At 42.5% G+C, this 13,037-nt stretch overlaps 1 protein-coding gene and 1 pseudogene across 4 annotated transcripts in view; both read right to left on the reverse strand.

Moving 5' to 3' along the window:
- LOC130588950 (aldo-keto reductase family 1 member B1-like) overlaps positions 1 to 5,682 on the reverse strand; it is an 8,597-nt pseudogene extending 2,915 nt beyond the window's left edge.
- A 918-nt stretch (positions 5,683 to 6,600) lies between these two features.
- Positions 6,601 to 13,037, reverse strand: part of USP18 (ubiquitin specific peptidase 18) — a 15,792-nt gene continuing 9,355 nt past the window's right edge. Inside the window, exons 6-11 of one of the 4 annotated variants that reach the window (XM_057390029.1) lie at positions 12,849 to 12,995; positions 11,928 to 12,023; positions 10,758 to 10,928; positions 9,913 to 10,013; positions 9,398 to 9,447; positions 6,601 to 8,888 (exon numbers count right to left, since the gene is read on the reverse strand). In XM_057390029.1, the coding sequence (XP_057246012.1) occupies positions 8,866 to 8,888; positions 9,398 to 9,447; positions 9,913 to 10,013; positions 10,758 to 10,928; positions 11,928 to 12,023; positions 12,849 to 12,995 (588 nt within the window). In that variant the 3' untranslated portion in view covers positions 6,601 to 8,865. Of the gene's footprint in view, positions 9,448 to 9,881; positions 10,014 to 10,757; positions 10,929 to 11,927; positions 12,024 to 12,848; positions 12,996 to 13,037 lie in introns of all 4 variants that reach the window. The other 3 variants (XM_057390027.1, XM_057390028.1, XM_057390026.1) reach the window with 3 other exon arrangements.

Genomic DNA, 13,037 nt, shown 5'->3' on the forward strand with positions numbered 1-13,037 from the left:
CATCACTGTGGTGACCTACAAGTGCCACATCAGCTTTAAAAAGGTGGTTCTTTTTGCAGGTATGGGGTTTTTAAGGGACTTTTGGGAGCTGCTCCATCCAGTGCAACACCCCAGACAGGTGTGAGGTCAGTATTGAGGAGATGGAGAASAGTTTACCTGGCTATTTACAGGTTTGTGCCCTAAGGCTGGTTTGCTCAGGAGCCGATCAATCTGTTTGCGGTTGAAGTTGGAGACTCTGACAGCCCTCACCATTCCCACATCCACGAGCTCTTCCATAGCCTGGAAACACTACAGCATCAGACTTCCCATTGAATTCAGTTATTTCATTTTTTATGTGGAAAAAAGTGCCCCACAAAAACTTCAATGGTAAAATTCTTCATGGCTGGGGTTCTCTTGTGCTGTGCATCAGAATAGTGCATGAATGTTGGGGCTGTGGTCAACTCAGGACCTCACATCATGTGCCATTGTACAGATAAATAACAGCATCATTCAAGATTCATAATTACATTATTATTATTATTATTATTATTATTATTATTATTATTATTATTATTATTATTATTATTATTATTATTATTATTATTATTATTATTTCAGTAGAATATAACTGTTTTGAAATACTGTCCCCAGGCAGACCTTCATACAGATGAAAGAGATTCTTTTAGGATAATTCCTCAGCTAACCAAATAATTGTCCAGAAATAAAAAGCACGTTATTTGGAACAGAGCAGCTCAACAAGGAGCTGTTATGTGACAGCTAGAACAGGATGGATACTGATCATCAACACTGATTAATTTCCCAAGAGAGATGTACCATTTAGCAGTTGGATTATAGGATAAGCAGTGCTGTGTTCCCCCTCCATCACTTATTTTCTATCACACTAATGAGCAGTAGAAAAGCCAGACAGCCCTAATTAGATTGCCACCTCCAGCAGAAAAGAAACAGGGGAAAATAATCTACTACCAGCCTTTAGAGCAGCAGATACCCTTCTTCCAAAGTAGAAATAATTTTCGTTTTGAAGTTGCTGTCAAAGCAGCAGCCTGAAATGTCCACTTTTTTCCTTCAAATGAGCAACAAAAATGTGCTTTATTCTTCATTTGACAGAAGGAAAAAAGTATCAGTGAATTCTTCTGACTCTGGTGAGTCTCTTGTCTGCTTTTGGCCTGGCTGTGCTGAGCACATGGTGGGAGTGGAGGGCAAGGGAAGCCTAAACTATCGGCCAAGCAGGAATTTGAACTCGCGCCCAAGCCTGGTCTCCCACGCAGCCTGTGCTGCACACAGAGCTTCAGCAAAGGACTTTGGCCAAGTTCCACTGCTTTCTAGAGAGGAAAATTTGGGTGCTCTGGGTAGATTGGCACAGGCAYGTTAGCTTTTCGGGGGTCTAGACAGCTCAGGTGCAAGTAAAATGAGCATGGCTACAGCTAAAACTACCAAAATATGCTCAGAGAAGGAAGTAGGGCCTGAAGGGGCAGCATTTGTCAGCTCAAGGCTCTGCAGGGTACACGCACAGTCAAAGATTTCCTCTTGCCATGCCAACCCAGCCTGTTTAGCAAGCAGTAGATACAAAAATACATAAATTTTGGCACAGTGACACAAAAAGGAGCCCAAGGACACAAGAGAAATCAGCAATCTYGAATACTTTACGTGAGAAAATCTCTCAGAACAATTCCCAAAGTGGAAAGCTTAGAATTTTCAGGCTGTTATTTCAAACTAGCAAGGTATTTTTGGCCTATCAATGAACGTACCTCCCACATATTTAGAAAATCTGTATCACTGGGAATGATCATGCTGTTTCCATCTGCAGGAAATAGCTCTTCCCCTGCCTATCAGCATAAAAGAAAAGCAAAGTTAAGGTCAGATGAATTATAAGTACTTAAAGAAATCACTTAGAAACTTCAAAAAGCAAGTGGWGCTGGAGACACTGAGCTGGATATCCTGACATTTTTGGGGTGGAGTGAGACGTGGCCAAAATAAGTAACCTGTACCAATAGAGTAATCTTCAGAAAATCTGCTTCTTGAGACTGTGTTGCAGGCAGAAAAAGACAGGCACTTTTGTGTGCCTCAGTCAGGTTGGGAAAAAGCCAGGGAGATGACATGATGGGGAAATGAGGATTTATTTAACCTGGGGTTAGAGAGAARAGAGAAAAATGGAGCTAAGTAATTCACAACTGTTTGATTCTGGAGAAAGAAATGACAGCCAAATCCCACTCTGTAAGGGGAATGTGATCTGGATGGTAATTTGATCCATGACTTGGAAATGCTGTGCAGGGTAAAATAAGGACATTTTTGTACTACAAGACCTAGTTTGGGCAGCCATGACCTTACCTTTCCTCCTGGGCTCTCCCTGCAGGGGTTTATCCTTATGTCCCAATGAGGTTTAACTCCTGGTTGGAGAGGACTAAAGACATGGTCCCAAAGGCAAAAGGGGCAGAGCTCTGACAGATCGTGTCCAGCAGTTAAAGCCACAATACCTTAAATCCCATGGGAGAGTGCATCAGRTAGAGATCCAAATAATCCAGCTGGAGGGCAGCAAATGTTTTCTGGCACCCCTTGTTCACCAGGGATCTCTCATGGAAGGTGGACCACAGCTGTGGGGGAACACAAAGCCTGGGAGCTGCTCTCCTGCCCTCACAATGGCAGAGCWTCCCTGCCAGGGAAACATGGCACAGACACAGAGGCAGCTCAGGATGTGGCACATCTTCTCATCTTTGACAAGTGCCACTTGCATGCACCTTATTTTATTTGCAGTACTGTCAACCAAGTGAAATGAGAATGGGACGCTCTAAAATTCCAACRATTATTGCAACAATTAAAACAAAGAAAAGTGAACCTGCTGAAAATCAACCGGCCAGCTTCCAGCAGATAGAAGTTACTTTATTTTTCCTACCATTGTTGTTGGGGGGAAAAAACAAAACAAAGCACAACATAGAGGAGTTGACAGGCTGAGGCCGGCAGCGCAGCGGGAGTGACCAYGAACACAATAGCCCTGCTTCCTATCCCAGAGGCCACCGAGAGCACGGCCTCAGTTCCTGTCTCCATGGCTGACAATGGATATGGACTACAAAAAAAACCCCTCTCAAACCAAGCCTTTTGTTTTTCAAGGGCTGACCTGTTCCTTCCCCCACCATCCACAAATTGCTTTGCTCTGACAGAAAGGAGTTAATTCCCAGACCATGGTACTTTGGATGTCAGGATCTTGTCTCTCCTCCCGAGAGCTGGCCTGGTGTGAGGCACATTTTCCAAGGACTCRCCTTGCTGACAATAAAGAGCTCTTCTCACCTCACCACACCCTCCTCAATTTTTTGCAGCAGCGCATCCCCGATCTTGCTCCTGTTCTGGTAACGTAGGCACAGTCGAAGTGGCGGTACCCAACACTGATGGCAAACCTCACTGTGTCTCTGGAGACTTTGAAACCAGAAGAAAAGCTATTGATTTGCTAAACAACACATTAAGAAGTTTGCTGTTCTCCAAATCTGGTGACTTTAAGCCCACAAATAACGAGTTTGGATCTGGCTTTCATGAGTTTTCCGAAATTAAATGGCCAAGGGAGTCACTGATGGGTTGCCTGCGCTGATGTGCCCTTTTCTAAGGATTGGGAGTTAACCGTGGGACACGAGGCTATCTTGAAATAAGTTCTAATTTCCCCAGAAATTAAAAGCAACTTTAGTGTGAYCTGAGGAAACCAATCACCTCTGGAATGCGTGCTGGCACTGCTCACAAACAATCCAGCTCTTGTTGACATAGGATAGGGAGGTGAGGGGACTCAAAACACTACAGACACTGCCACCTCCTGGGTAAAATACACACTTGGTGCTTAGAGCAAAAATAAATCACATTCTTGGCTTGGAGACAAGTGTTGATGACTGAATACAGAAAATGGCACTCCAAACAGAAACATGATTCAAAACTTTGACCACCTCCTACATATTTTTTTTTTAAATTATATTGCTTCTCCAGGTTTTTCCAGTCAAAGGGCATTTAGTTGGTTTATCTAAATGAACAAAAACATAGAATGGCAAGAATTTAAGATCTTTTTATGGTGACTGGAAAAGCATTTCATGAAGTTGGCACGTTGTGACTTGACATATTTTATTTCCAGTCTCAGATGCAGGGAAAAATCTGCTTTTTAAAACCTTTCTTGAGAAGATCATCTTTTAATTTTCAGCTCATTTCCAGACTCCTTTTATATTATAATTCAGTATATTTTTAAGCCYACTTTCTTAGCAAAAGTCCATTAGGTGACATTTGCAGGTAAAGAACCACCCAAGATGCTGTATACTTATCTGCTGCATACTCATCCTTCCCTATTTTTAACTTATGAAAATAAGWTATACTCAGTCTCTAAGGAATTATTGTAAATTCCCATTTCCAAATCTACTCACTGCCCATTAAGTTCCTATAGCTACGCACACCCATCAAAGATAACACCTACATGACCTGCTGGGATAATAATACCCAGTGCCAAAAGAAAACAAATGCCACAAAAACTACAAAGAAAAACAAGCTGGGCAGAAATTCTTACTCTTGTRGTATGCAATTTTTTTCCATAGCTAAGAAAAGCCTTGTACCTACTAACAATCTCCACTCACTCAAATATTTCCTGAATATTTCCAGGAATAAATACCTGCATTTCCTGATATATTTCAAAGGTAATAAACATCACACATCACACATTCCCCTGATGCGGAGATTGCTGATAAAGTCTACTGCAATTCTCAGCAATTTCCTGGTGTCACCTGCCTGACCAGACTGGCTGCAGACAAGGAAAATATGGGCAGAAGTGCTATAGTAAGAGGAGGAAGGGATCTGGGTTTATCTCACCCTTCAAAGAACTTAAAAACTGATTGCAGGYTCCTCATGTGAATTTATGGAGAGAGCTCCTCATGGCAATTTTAGCAATATTGCATTGGCTGAGGTTGCAGGTTTTTGTATACCTCATGGTCTCTGCTTTCTGCAAGAAAAGTGGTATTTGGGGAGCTGGCAAAAGCCCCAAGAACCATTTCTCATCTCACCTGTGCTGAACACTTCAACAGAAGATGCCACAAAGCTGCTTTTCTCAGCAGAAAGCATAAACCTGTCCAYAGGAGAAATCATTGTTAAAGATATTCCCAATACGGCTTAATCCCCACATTTGTATTTATATTTAGATTTATTTTTATATATTTTAATATATATATTTGATCTCAAGGCTCCCCATGGCTTTTGTTCTCAGCCACTGTATGATGAATGGTCACTCAATTCAGAAGGACCCTTTTAATTTTATTTCTGAGCTCAAAAAGATCCAGCCTGTTGGGCTCAATTCTGCAATGAGAGCAGGGTTTAACCAGCAGTTGTAGTGCCCAGGGCTGCTATGTGGAGATTTTATTACCCTGTGTGATTTTTTCTCCATATCTGTGAGAAAAAGGGATTATGTAGAGGATAGATCAATGATCACCATGACTGTCTGAATCATCCACTTGTCCTGGTCACAGAGTACCTGTTCAGCTGCTTTGCAACAAAAGACAGGAAGAAATTCACTTCAAATCATTGCAGAAAGGGATTAATGACAGTCTTTCCACCGCAGCTGCAATGTCCCTGTCCTTCAGTGACGTGTGGCCACCTCCCTCACCGGAGGGTCTTTCCCAGCTCCACTCTTTTCTCCAGCTCCACTCTGTCCATCACAAAGGCACATATGGAGACCATTATCCCACTCCTTGCTTGGGAAATCCCTTGCACAGCAAAGCATTTTCAAACTGCATCCCACCAGCTGCCAAATTTTTAAACATTAGTCTACATAAGAAAATAGTCAAAAGCACAGAACATTTCTGAAGTGTGTGAGAAGGTCATCATTCACTTTATTTTTAAGTCCTCAGCTGGATAAATGATTCTTGTAAACTAAAATGATACTGGAAGTAAAGTATCAAAAAATATTTCTCTTTTACTTTCACATACCATTTTGTTATTTACAACATATTGATGTTTTAGAAATTATATGTGTGAGATATTTATTACATGTGTTTACTTTTTTCTGGTTTTCTGGGTGTTTCTTGAAGATGGAGAATATCTGAACCTGAGGGAGAGTCTGTCAGATGAAGCAGAGAATGTATTATTTGCTGCTGCTCCTTCTCTTAAAACATGGTAATCCTAAACCAAACAAAAAACGGAAACAAGGAGTTAGCAGGACCTACAATAATCTCTCCAAACATGCTCTTGGCTTAATCTGGCTTCTGAAAGCCCTTGCAGTTGGTGCTGGGCTTCATTTGCACAGTGACTCAAACACAGGACAAATAMTCCTGGCTCCTTTGAGGTGGCTCTATGGAAGAAATGTTTTTTTGGCGGAAATGTTGGGAGCTGTTTAATGTCAGCAGCCCCAGGGTGAGGGCTCCACGCTCCCACTGCTGTGTTTAGCAGCACAGGAGCTCCAAATCCCAGGCAGTGTGCTAAAAGGGGCTCCTCAGATCAAAGTAACTCCTTGGGCAGTTTGTCCAGCACAAGTCTGAGCTTTGCTGTGAACACAGAGGCCACCAAGGTGACTTTTTGCAAAAGCAGCTCACGACAGGTGGTTTTTAAATCTGAGTTTTTGCACAGCCATACATTTTGCTCACCCTCCCACTCCTCCCTTGGCCCATCTGCACGTGGAAGCAATATAAGCTGAAAAGACACTCATTGTGCCTCCAGCACAAGGATGAAGTGTCCAGGTTTAGCTGCTTTTCCTTGGCTCTTGGAGCTAAACWTTAACAGCAGCTCTGCCCTGAGTATTTGACCTGAGCATTCACCTCWGTGCACGTGGCCTGTTGCCTCCCACCTCACTTACAGTGTGTAGGAAGAACAGACCAAGAATAAACCACAAGACTCATTTTTAGGGACTTGATCCTAGAATACTTTATTCAAAATAAAACACTGTTTACTTTTCACTGAAATTAATTTTTTTTCACTGACTGAAAAAAATTCTTAATATATCTCTGCAATTATTTCCTCAATGGGTGACATCCCTGGAAGGTTATGAAACATTTAAGGCATTTTTTCACAAGCATAAGTTTTTAAATTTCAAGTTATGTCTAATTAGAAATATCTTGTCAGTCTCTTCACCCATTAACTTGTCAGTTTCTGAAAGTGCATCTTTTTTTTTTTCATTTCCTTCACATAGGCAAAGTGCTGGAAAAGCAAACAGAAACTTGGTTTTCTTACCCACCCATTGCAAGGAGTAGGTAAGAAAAAGCGCAGTGCATTCCTGAAGGCGAAGAAGCAGAAAATTCCTCATTCTGTTGACAAACAATACACCAGGTTTGTTTTTCTTAGCACAGAATGAATAATAMAGATACAAGAGTTGAGCAGAATAAYAGRCCTTGCTACTACAGCAAAATAAATACCCACTACACCCTAAAAGTAACTTCACAGCTATGTTCCAAGATTTCTCAATTCACCTTCCACATATCAACAGAAAACTGACATAATTTGGGACCTTCATCATTACCAAAATAAAATAAATTTATACATAGGTGGTATTATATCTTCATTAATAATGTTATAATTGCTCAGTCCCATAAAAAAGCACCTTTGTAAAGACACAGACATAGAATATATTAGGTTGAAGGCACTTCCAGATCTCAAACTGCTGGKATCCTTGATCCTTTCACAGACTGTGGCACATCAACACTTAATGCCACGAGTGCTTTAAAAGGCACACAATCAAAGTTTTTAACTTTCCTCTCCACAGAGCCTTGTGATGAGCCTTTGGAACATTCTTGTTCCAGCTGTCACATATCACCAACCATTCTTYCCAGCTCTCTTTACCGTTTCACTCCAACTCTGTGATCCTGCCTTGGCTGAACCAACAGAGTGACAAAACTCAACAGGAGATTAAAAAMTTACTCACTTTCTTTACAAAATTTTTCTCTCCAGAACATCTTTCTGCTTTGAGGACGTTTGAGCTGTATGAGCCGAGAAGGAAAGAGAGAGGCAAGACAATTCCAGGTGGCAACCAGGTTAAGAATACTTAAGGAAAACCCCAAAAGTTCAAGCACATCAAGGCCTCTCACTTTCCTTATCACAGGCCTGTATTGTGCAAAATCACTAATTACCTTCATAATCTCCACTACTTTGAATATTTTCTGCTCTACAGGAAAGCAAATGCATATAAACACCTGATAAGTCTGTTGAAACAATMATCACCAGCAGAAATACATACAAACTCATCTTGTAAATCAGAAYGGCTCCAATAGTTCCTGATTTTAAATACCTCTTTGTACATCTCAGCCCCTGCAGTGATTTATTTTTAGGGAGGTTTTAAGGAGTGTCACTGGTGTGTATTCATAAGGGTTCTGATCCTTCCTCCTCTGATCCAGCTGTATCTGGGGTGACTTTTTGGATCTCCTGCCCACCTTATCAGGATCTAAACAGTGCTAAAAGAACAAAGTAAGTTTCAAGCTCTTACGGGTCCTACTGGCTCTACGTGGCTCTCACAGCTCTCCGGTCATACCACACACTTCCCTGGAACATCACAMAGGCTGTCAGGCCAAACATCTCCTCTGGACTAGAATCCAGGCATCACCATTAAGGAAAGTGGTAAGTTAGCAGAGGAAAGGACTAACTTCACCATCTTTTAAAGAGGAGATGAACATGGAGAATCACATAAATAAAATAAATACATGAAAGAACAGGTTTCTAGTTGCAACAGTTCTTAGATCCCTACTCTAGTGTCTGCTGTACTTTCTTCATAAATGAATGTGAAGACCAGGGTTGCTGGCTGCAGAACGTCCTTCTTGYGAAACATTTGTACATATCCACACTGGCACAGACATCCACAATGTCCATGGACAAAGCACAGCATTCTGAGATATTCTGATACTCCTGGATAGGCCTACTGAGGATGCTTTTTCATGTAAATCAAGAGATAAGCCGTTTCTCTCCTGTGGAGGCAAAAGGAAAGCAAAACACACAGTATGTTCAAAGATCTAGGATGCAAGTAATGTCCCAGGCTTGTTCCTGCTCAGCTTTCTGAGGTTTAGGTTAACAAAGCTTGCCCTCTCCTGTGCTCCCAAGATTYCTCAGTGGTGCTGCAATTTATAGGAGGGATTATTTCACTCGGATAAGTTCATTTTTTTTATGATACATCAAAACAAAAAGCATGGCRAAATCCTGACTGACACATATAGCTTCAGTCAGGATACCAGAGGGTCCAAGTGGCAATCCTAAGTAACAAGACCACTCCTGCAGCCCCATTTGTAACCCTGCAGGCTCCCAGGAYAGTCACATGCAGTCCCATCAGAGTAACTGGGACACAAGGATGCCTCCTCTCCTGTGTCCCCACTGCATCCCAGGTGATATTCAACCAAAACCATTTGTCTTCCCTCTCCTCGCTGCCCTCATTCCWAAGTCCAGAGCAGCATTAGGTAAAAACAGGGATCCATTTGCATACCAGTTAAGTCTGGGATGTCCATAGGTGCATTTAACATCATCCCATGATACCTACAGAAGAAAAACACACAAGAGGAGACTGATAAAAACTCTTAAGGCATGGGTACATTACGTTTAGTTCCTGGTGCATAAGTGGCACTTCCAGGAATGAAACAMCCTTCCATAAACTGATTTATTGCTTTTATCTTCAAGGAAAAACAGTTCCTCTTCTGAACATCTACATTAAACAGATGCAGAGTACATAGAGTAAGGTATTCAGCAAATGGCTGTTTTTGCAAATCACAAAGCAGAATCTGAGACCTTGTTTGGTACAGAAGTGAGAGCCACTTTGCCCTCAGCCCAGAGCATCCTGTAGCAGAGGTGCACAAAGCTCTGCAGCCTCCCTTTCCTTTCCTGGTTCTCTCTAGTTAGCAGTCAGTCAGACTGAACAAGACCTGGAGGATTGTCCAGATAGATAAAAAAGAAATGTGGTTTGATCTGCTCACCGGGCAAACCATGGAATCATTGAAGCAATACCATTTATGCTCTGTGAGGCTTCGAACATAGGCACAGTAATGCCCACAGCTGGTTGATCCAGAATGAGCAACAACAGCAAAAAGCTCATACTGCCAGGTAGCCTGCAAACAGACACAAAGAGGAGCTTTCAATGCCACAATTCCCAYCTGCCATGGACTGAAGAGAAGCAGCAGCCAGGGCAGCAAGGATGYGCATTTTGTAAGGAAAAAGGGAAAAGATTGTATTGGCCTTGAGCATCCTGCCTTTTTTGCTCTTACCCTCAGAGTTTTGCCTGTCAGTTATGGGCTGGCAGTGTCCCTGGCGACCACAGGACTGTGAAAAAGGCAGCAGGACAGCAAAGGAGCAGCAAAGAAGATCACCACAGCCAACACTGCATCAGGGAATTCTGTTGTTGCCACACTTTCCCTTGTTATTTCACAGTAAAAAAAAGATCCACACTGGAGCAGATCCTTCTCTAGCTGCTTAGCAAAGCTGTTGTTTCCTGCTAATCTCAACTCTGTGGCAAACAATATTGCATGGGAAATACCAGGAATGGAGTTCCCCTGTCTTGGAYAGGTGAGATCTGCAAAGCCTGACTTTTGTCCTTAAGGCAGGAAACTCCAGYGCCTTTGGTGATTTAATCTGAGCACAGAGTGTTGAATAATGACTGAACCAGTTARAACTATGGGATGTGAGACAACACCAGGCACAGGTAAAATTTGAGACAGAGATTTTTGAGAGAAAAAAAAAAAAAACAACTTTGAACTGAGGCAAGTACTGGTGTGATCTCTTAAATTTTTATGAGACTTAAGCAGAGAGGAGARGAAAATCTGCCCTTTTTGAACTGGGCCTTAGGAGTATCTTACCTTTTCACTGTCATCTGCTTGGCACTGATTTTCTGTCAAGACTTCCCTGAAATCAAGGTGTTGTGGGAATGACAGGTAATGACTAAGCTTGTACGTGCGAGATGATCTTTCAAAGTTGAAGCGCTGTAGGTGCAAGGTCAGAGTCTGCGGCAGATGGACGAGTTTCATGCTCTGTAAAGCAATAAAAAMTGCAATTGAAAACTAGGGAACAAACCCTGGGGAGGTGGGGTGGAAACAGCCATTGTCACCCAGTGCATGTAGAATGGAGAACAGTCAGGGCTCCAGGGGATATTGCCAATTCCACCAGACAGCAGGTGCCAAACCTTTGCAACCCATCTGCAYACAAGGCACATCCACATAACAGAGCTGTGATAACCAAGTTTCTCAGCTTTAGTGTGATCAGCACCCAGCCTCAGGTGTCTCATAAGCTGCTCCATTTCTCACGTGCTTTCCCAGCCCTAGGCTGGTAGCACTAGGTGGGTGAGGAGAGGCAAGTCAGATTCCTTGTGAGGTGTGACCACCTGAGCTCCGTGAAGGCTGACAGCTCTCTCCTTTCAGCACTGCCTTTGYTGGGATGGCTGCTGGGGCTGCCACCAAGGCACGTGGATGCATTGTGGCCTCAGAGGCAGCCCAACACTGATAGTGCTTAGAAAGTCCTCTCAAGCCTAGGGCTGTGGCAGTCTCCCTCACAGCCTGCTCTCTTTAATGCACCTGCTCTTTCTGAAACAGCTAATTCATCATCTGGCAGAGACTAATACCTCAAAAAATGGGGAGCCCAGTGGAGAGCAGGGAAGAAAGGAAATCATGATACAGCATCCTACTTTTTACGTGCATGAACAGATCAGGTGAGATATTTTTGTCTACCTCTGGAGCTCCACAGCAGCATTAAGGCCCACAGTGGGCACACAGCACAAACTAACAGCAGCTTTTCTGCTTTCACAGAAATTCCACATCCCTCACTGACTTTTATGAAAACCCATGAAAGTACTGATTTGTGGCAAGAACTACATCTACATAAGGGAACTTCCTAACAGGAGGAAAGATGTGTGTGGTTTGTACCTTGCTGACAAATCTGAGTTGTTGGTCTCCTCTTAAATCGATATGGTTGAGTCCTTTCCCCACCCTCCCCGTCCTAAAGGGAGTTCTGGGTCTGAGACATGGGGAAATTACCTGCAGAAAAGGTGTYTTCCTCCCACACTTTTGACAGAAACACATGTTTGGACCAGTCAGCTCTTCTGGAAGGAAAAAGTGCTGCACACAGTCCTCCTGGGAAGAAAGAAGAGATTTCTTTCAACTGAATTCCTTCAAGCTGGACTTTTATGTCTACATTATTTCACCAGCTCCAAGTAAATGATAAAGCTACAGAAAGTGTATTTTATCCAAGGACAAAAGACTGCCTAGCAGTCTGAACAAAAGGTACCTCGTTTCTCCTAGCTGCTGCTGTAATTGCATTAGTTGGGAAAAAAAAAGCAAACAAAAAACTACTACCACATATTCCACAAAGAAGATGTTGATGTATATGTGCCTTTTATACATACTTCAAAAACTGAGMGATTTTCTAAGCAGTTTCTTTATGCTGAAATAGTATAAAGTGGTCAGAGAATCAATAAGGTCCAGTGGTCCACCAGCATTTGAAAAATCCACTACATCCAGAATCACATACAACAGACACTGCTGTATTTGGATATCCAACAGCAGCCCAGTGAAAGGACACTGGGGAAACACAGGGATTCCAAGCTATCTAGGGCACCTTTCTGTGGTATCTGAGGTCTCCCAGGTGCACATCACTGTGCAGTTTGAGTATTTGAGTCTGTTACAGACCATTTAATCAACACTCTTTTTAGGGAAGTGATTCAGAGCATTTATTTTTCAGCCCTCAAACTAAAATTCTTTGTGAACTTTAAAACTCCTCCAAAAAAGAAATGAGAATGAGGTGGTCTTTTCTCATTCTCAAAGTCCCAGACACTCTACAGAGACTCTTGCAGGGATTCTAGATGAGACCAAGGAGACACCAGTGCCATCAGGAGAAGGCTCCCACAGTGATCAGATGGGAATCRCCTCCCAGGGAAATAGCTCTGCTTCTAAACTTACCAGACTCTTCAGCCAGTGAGAATCAGCATCCAGCACTGACAGTGGAAGGGTTAACATGGTGCTCTTGCTCTTCATTTCAAAAGAGCAGTTCTGACAGGCCAGATGCTCCTCAATGCAGATAGTGTACAAATCTTTCAGCTCTTCAACCTGGAGAGGTGAAAAAAAAAAAAAAAAAAAAACAACAACATA

The sequence above is a fragment of the Malurus melanocephalus genome, unplaced genomic scaffold, assembly GCF_030028575.1.
Source record: "Malurus melanocephalus ecotype Western Australia unplaced genomic scaffold, MMel_1.1 scaffold_22, whole genome shotgun sequence".
NCBI classification, from domain to species: Eukaryota; Metazoa; Chordata; class Aves; order Passeriformes; family Maluridae; genus Malurus; species Malurus melanocephalus.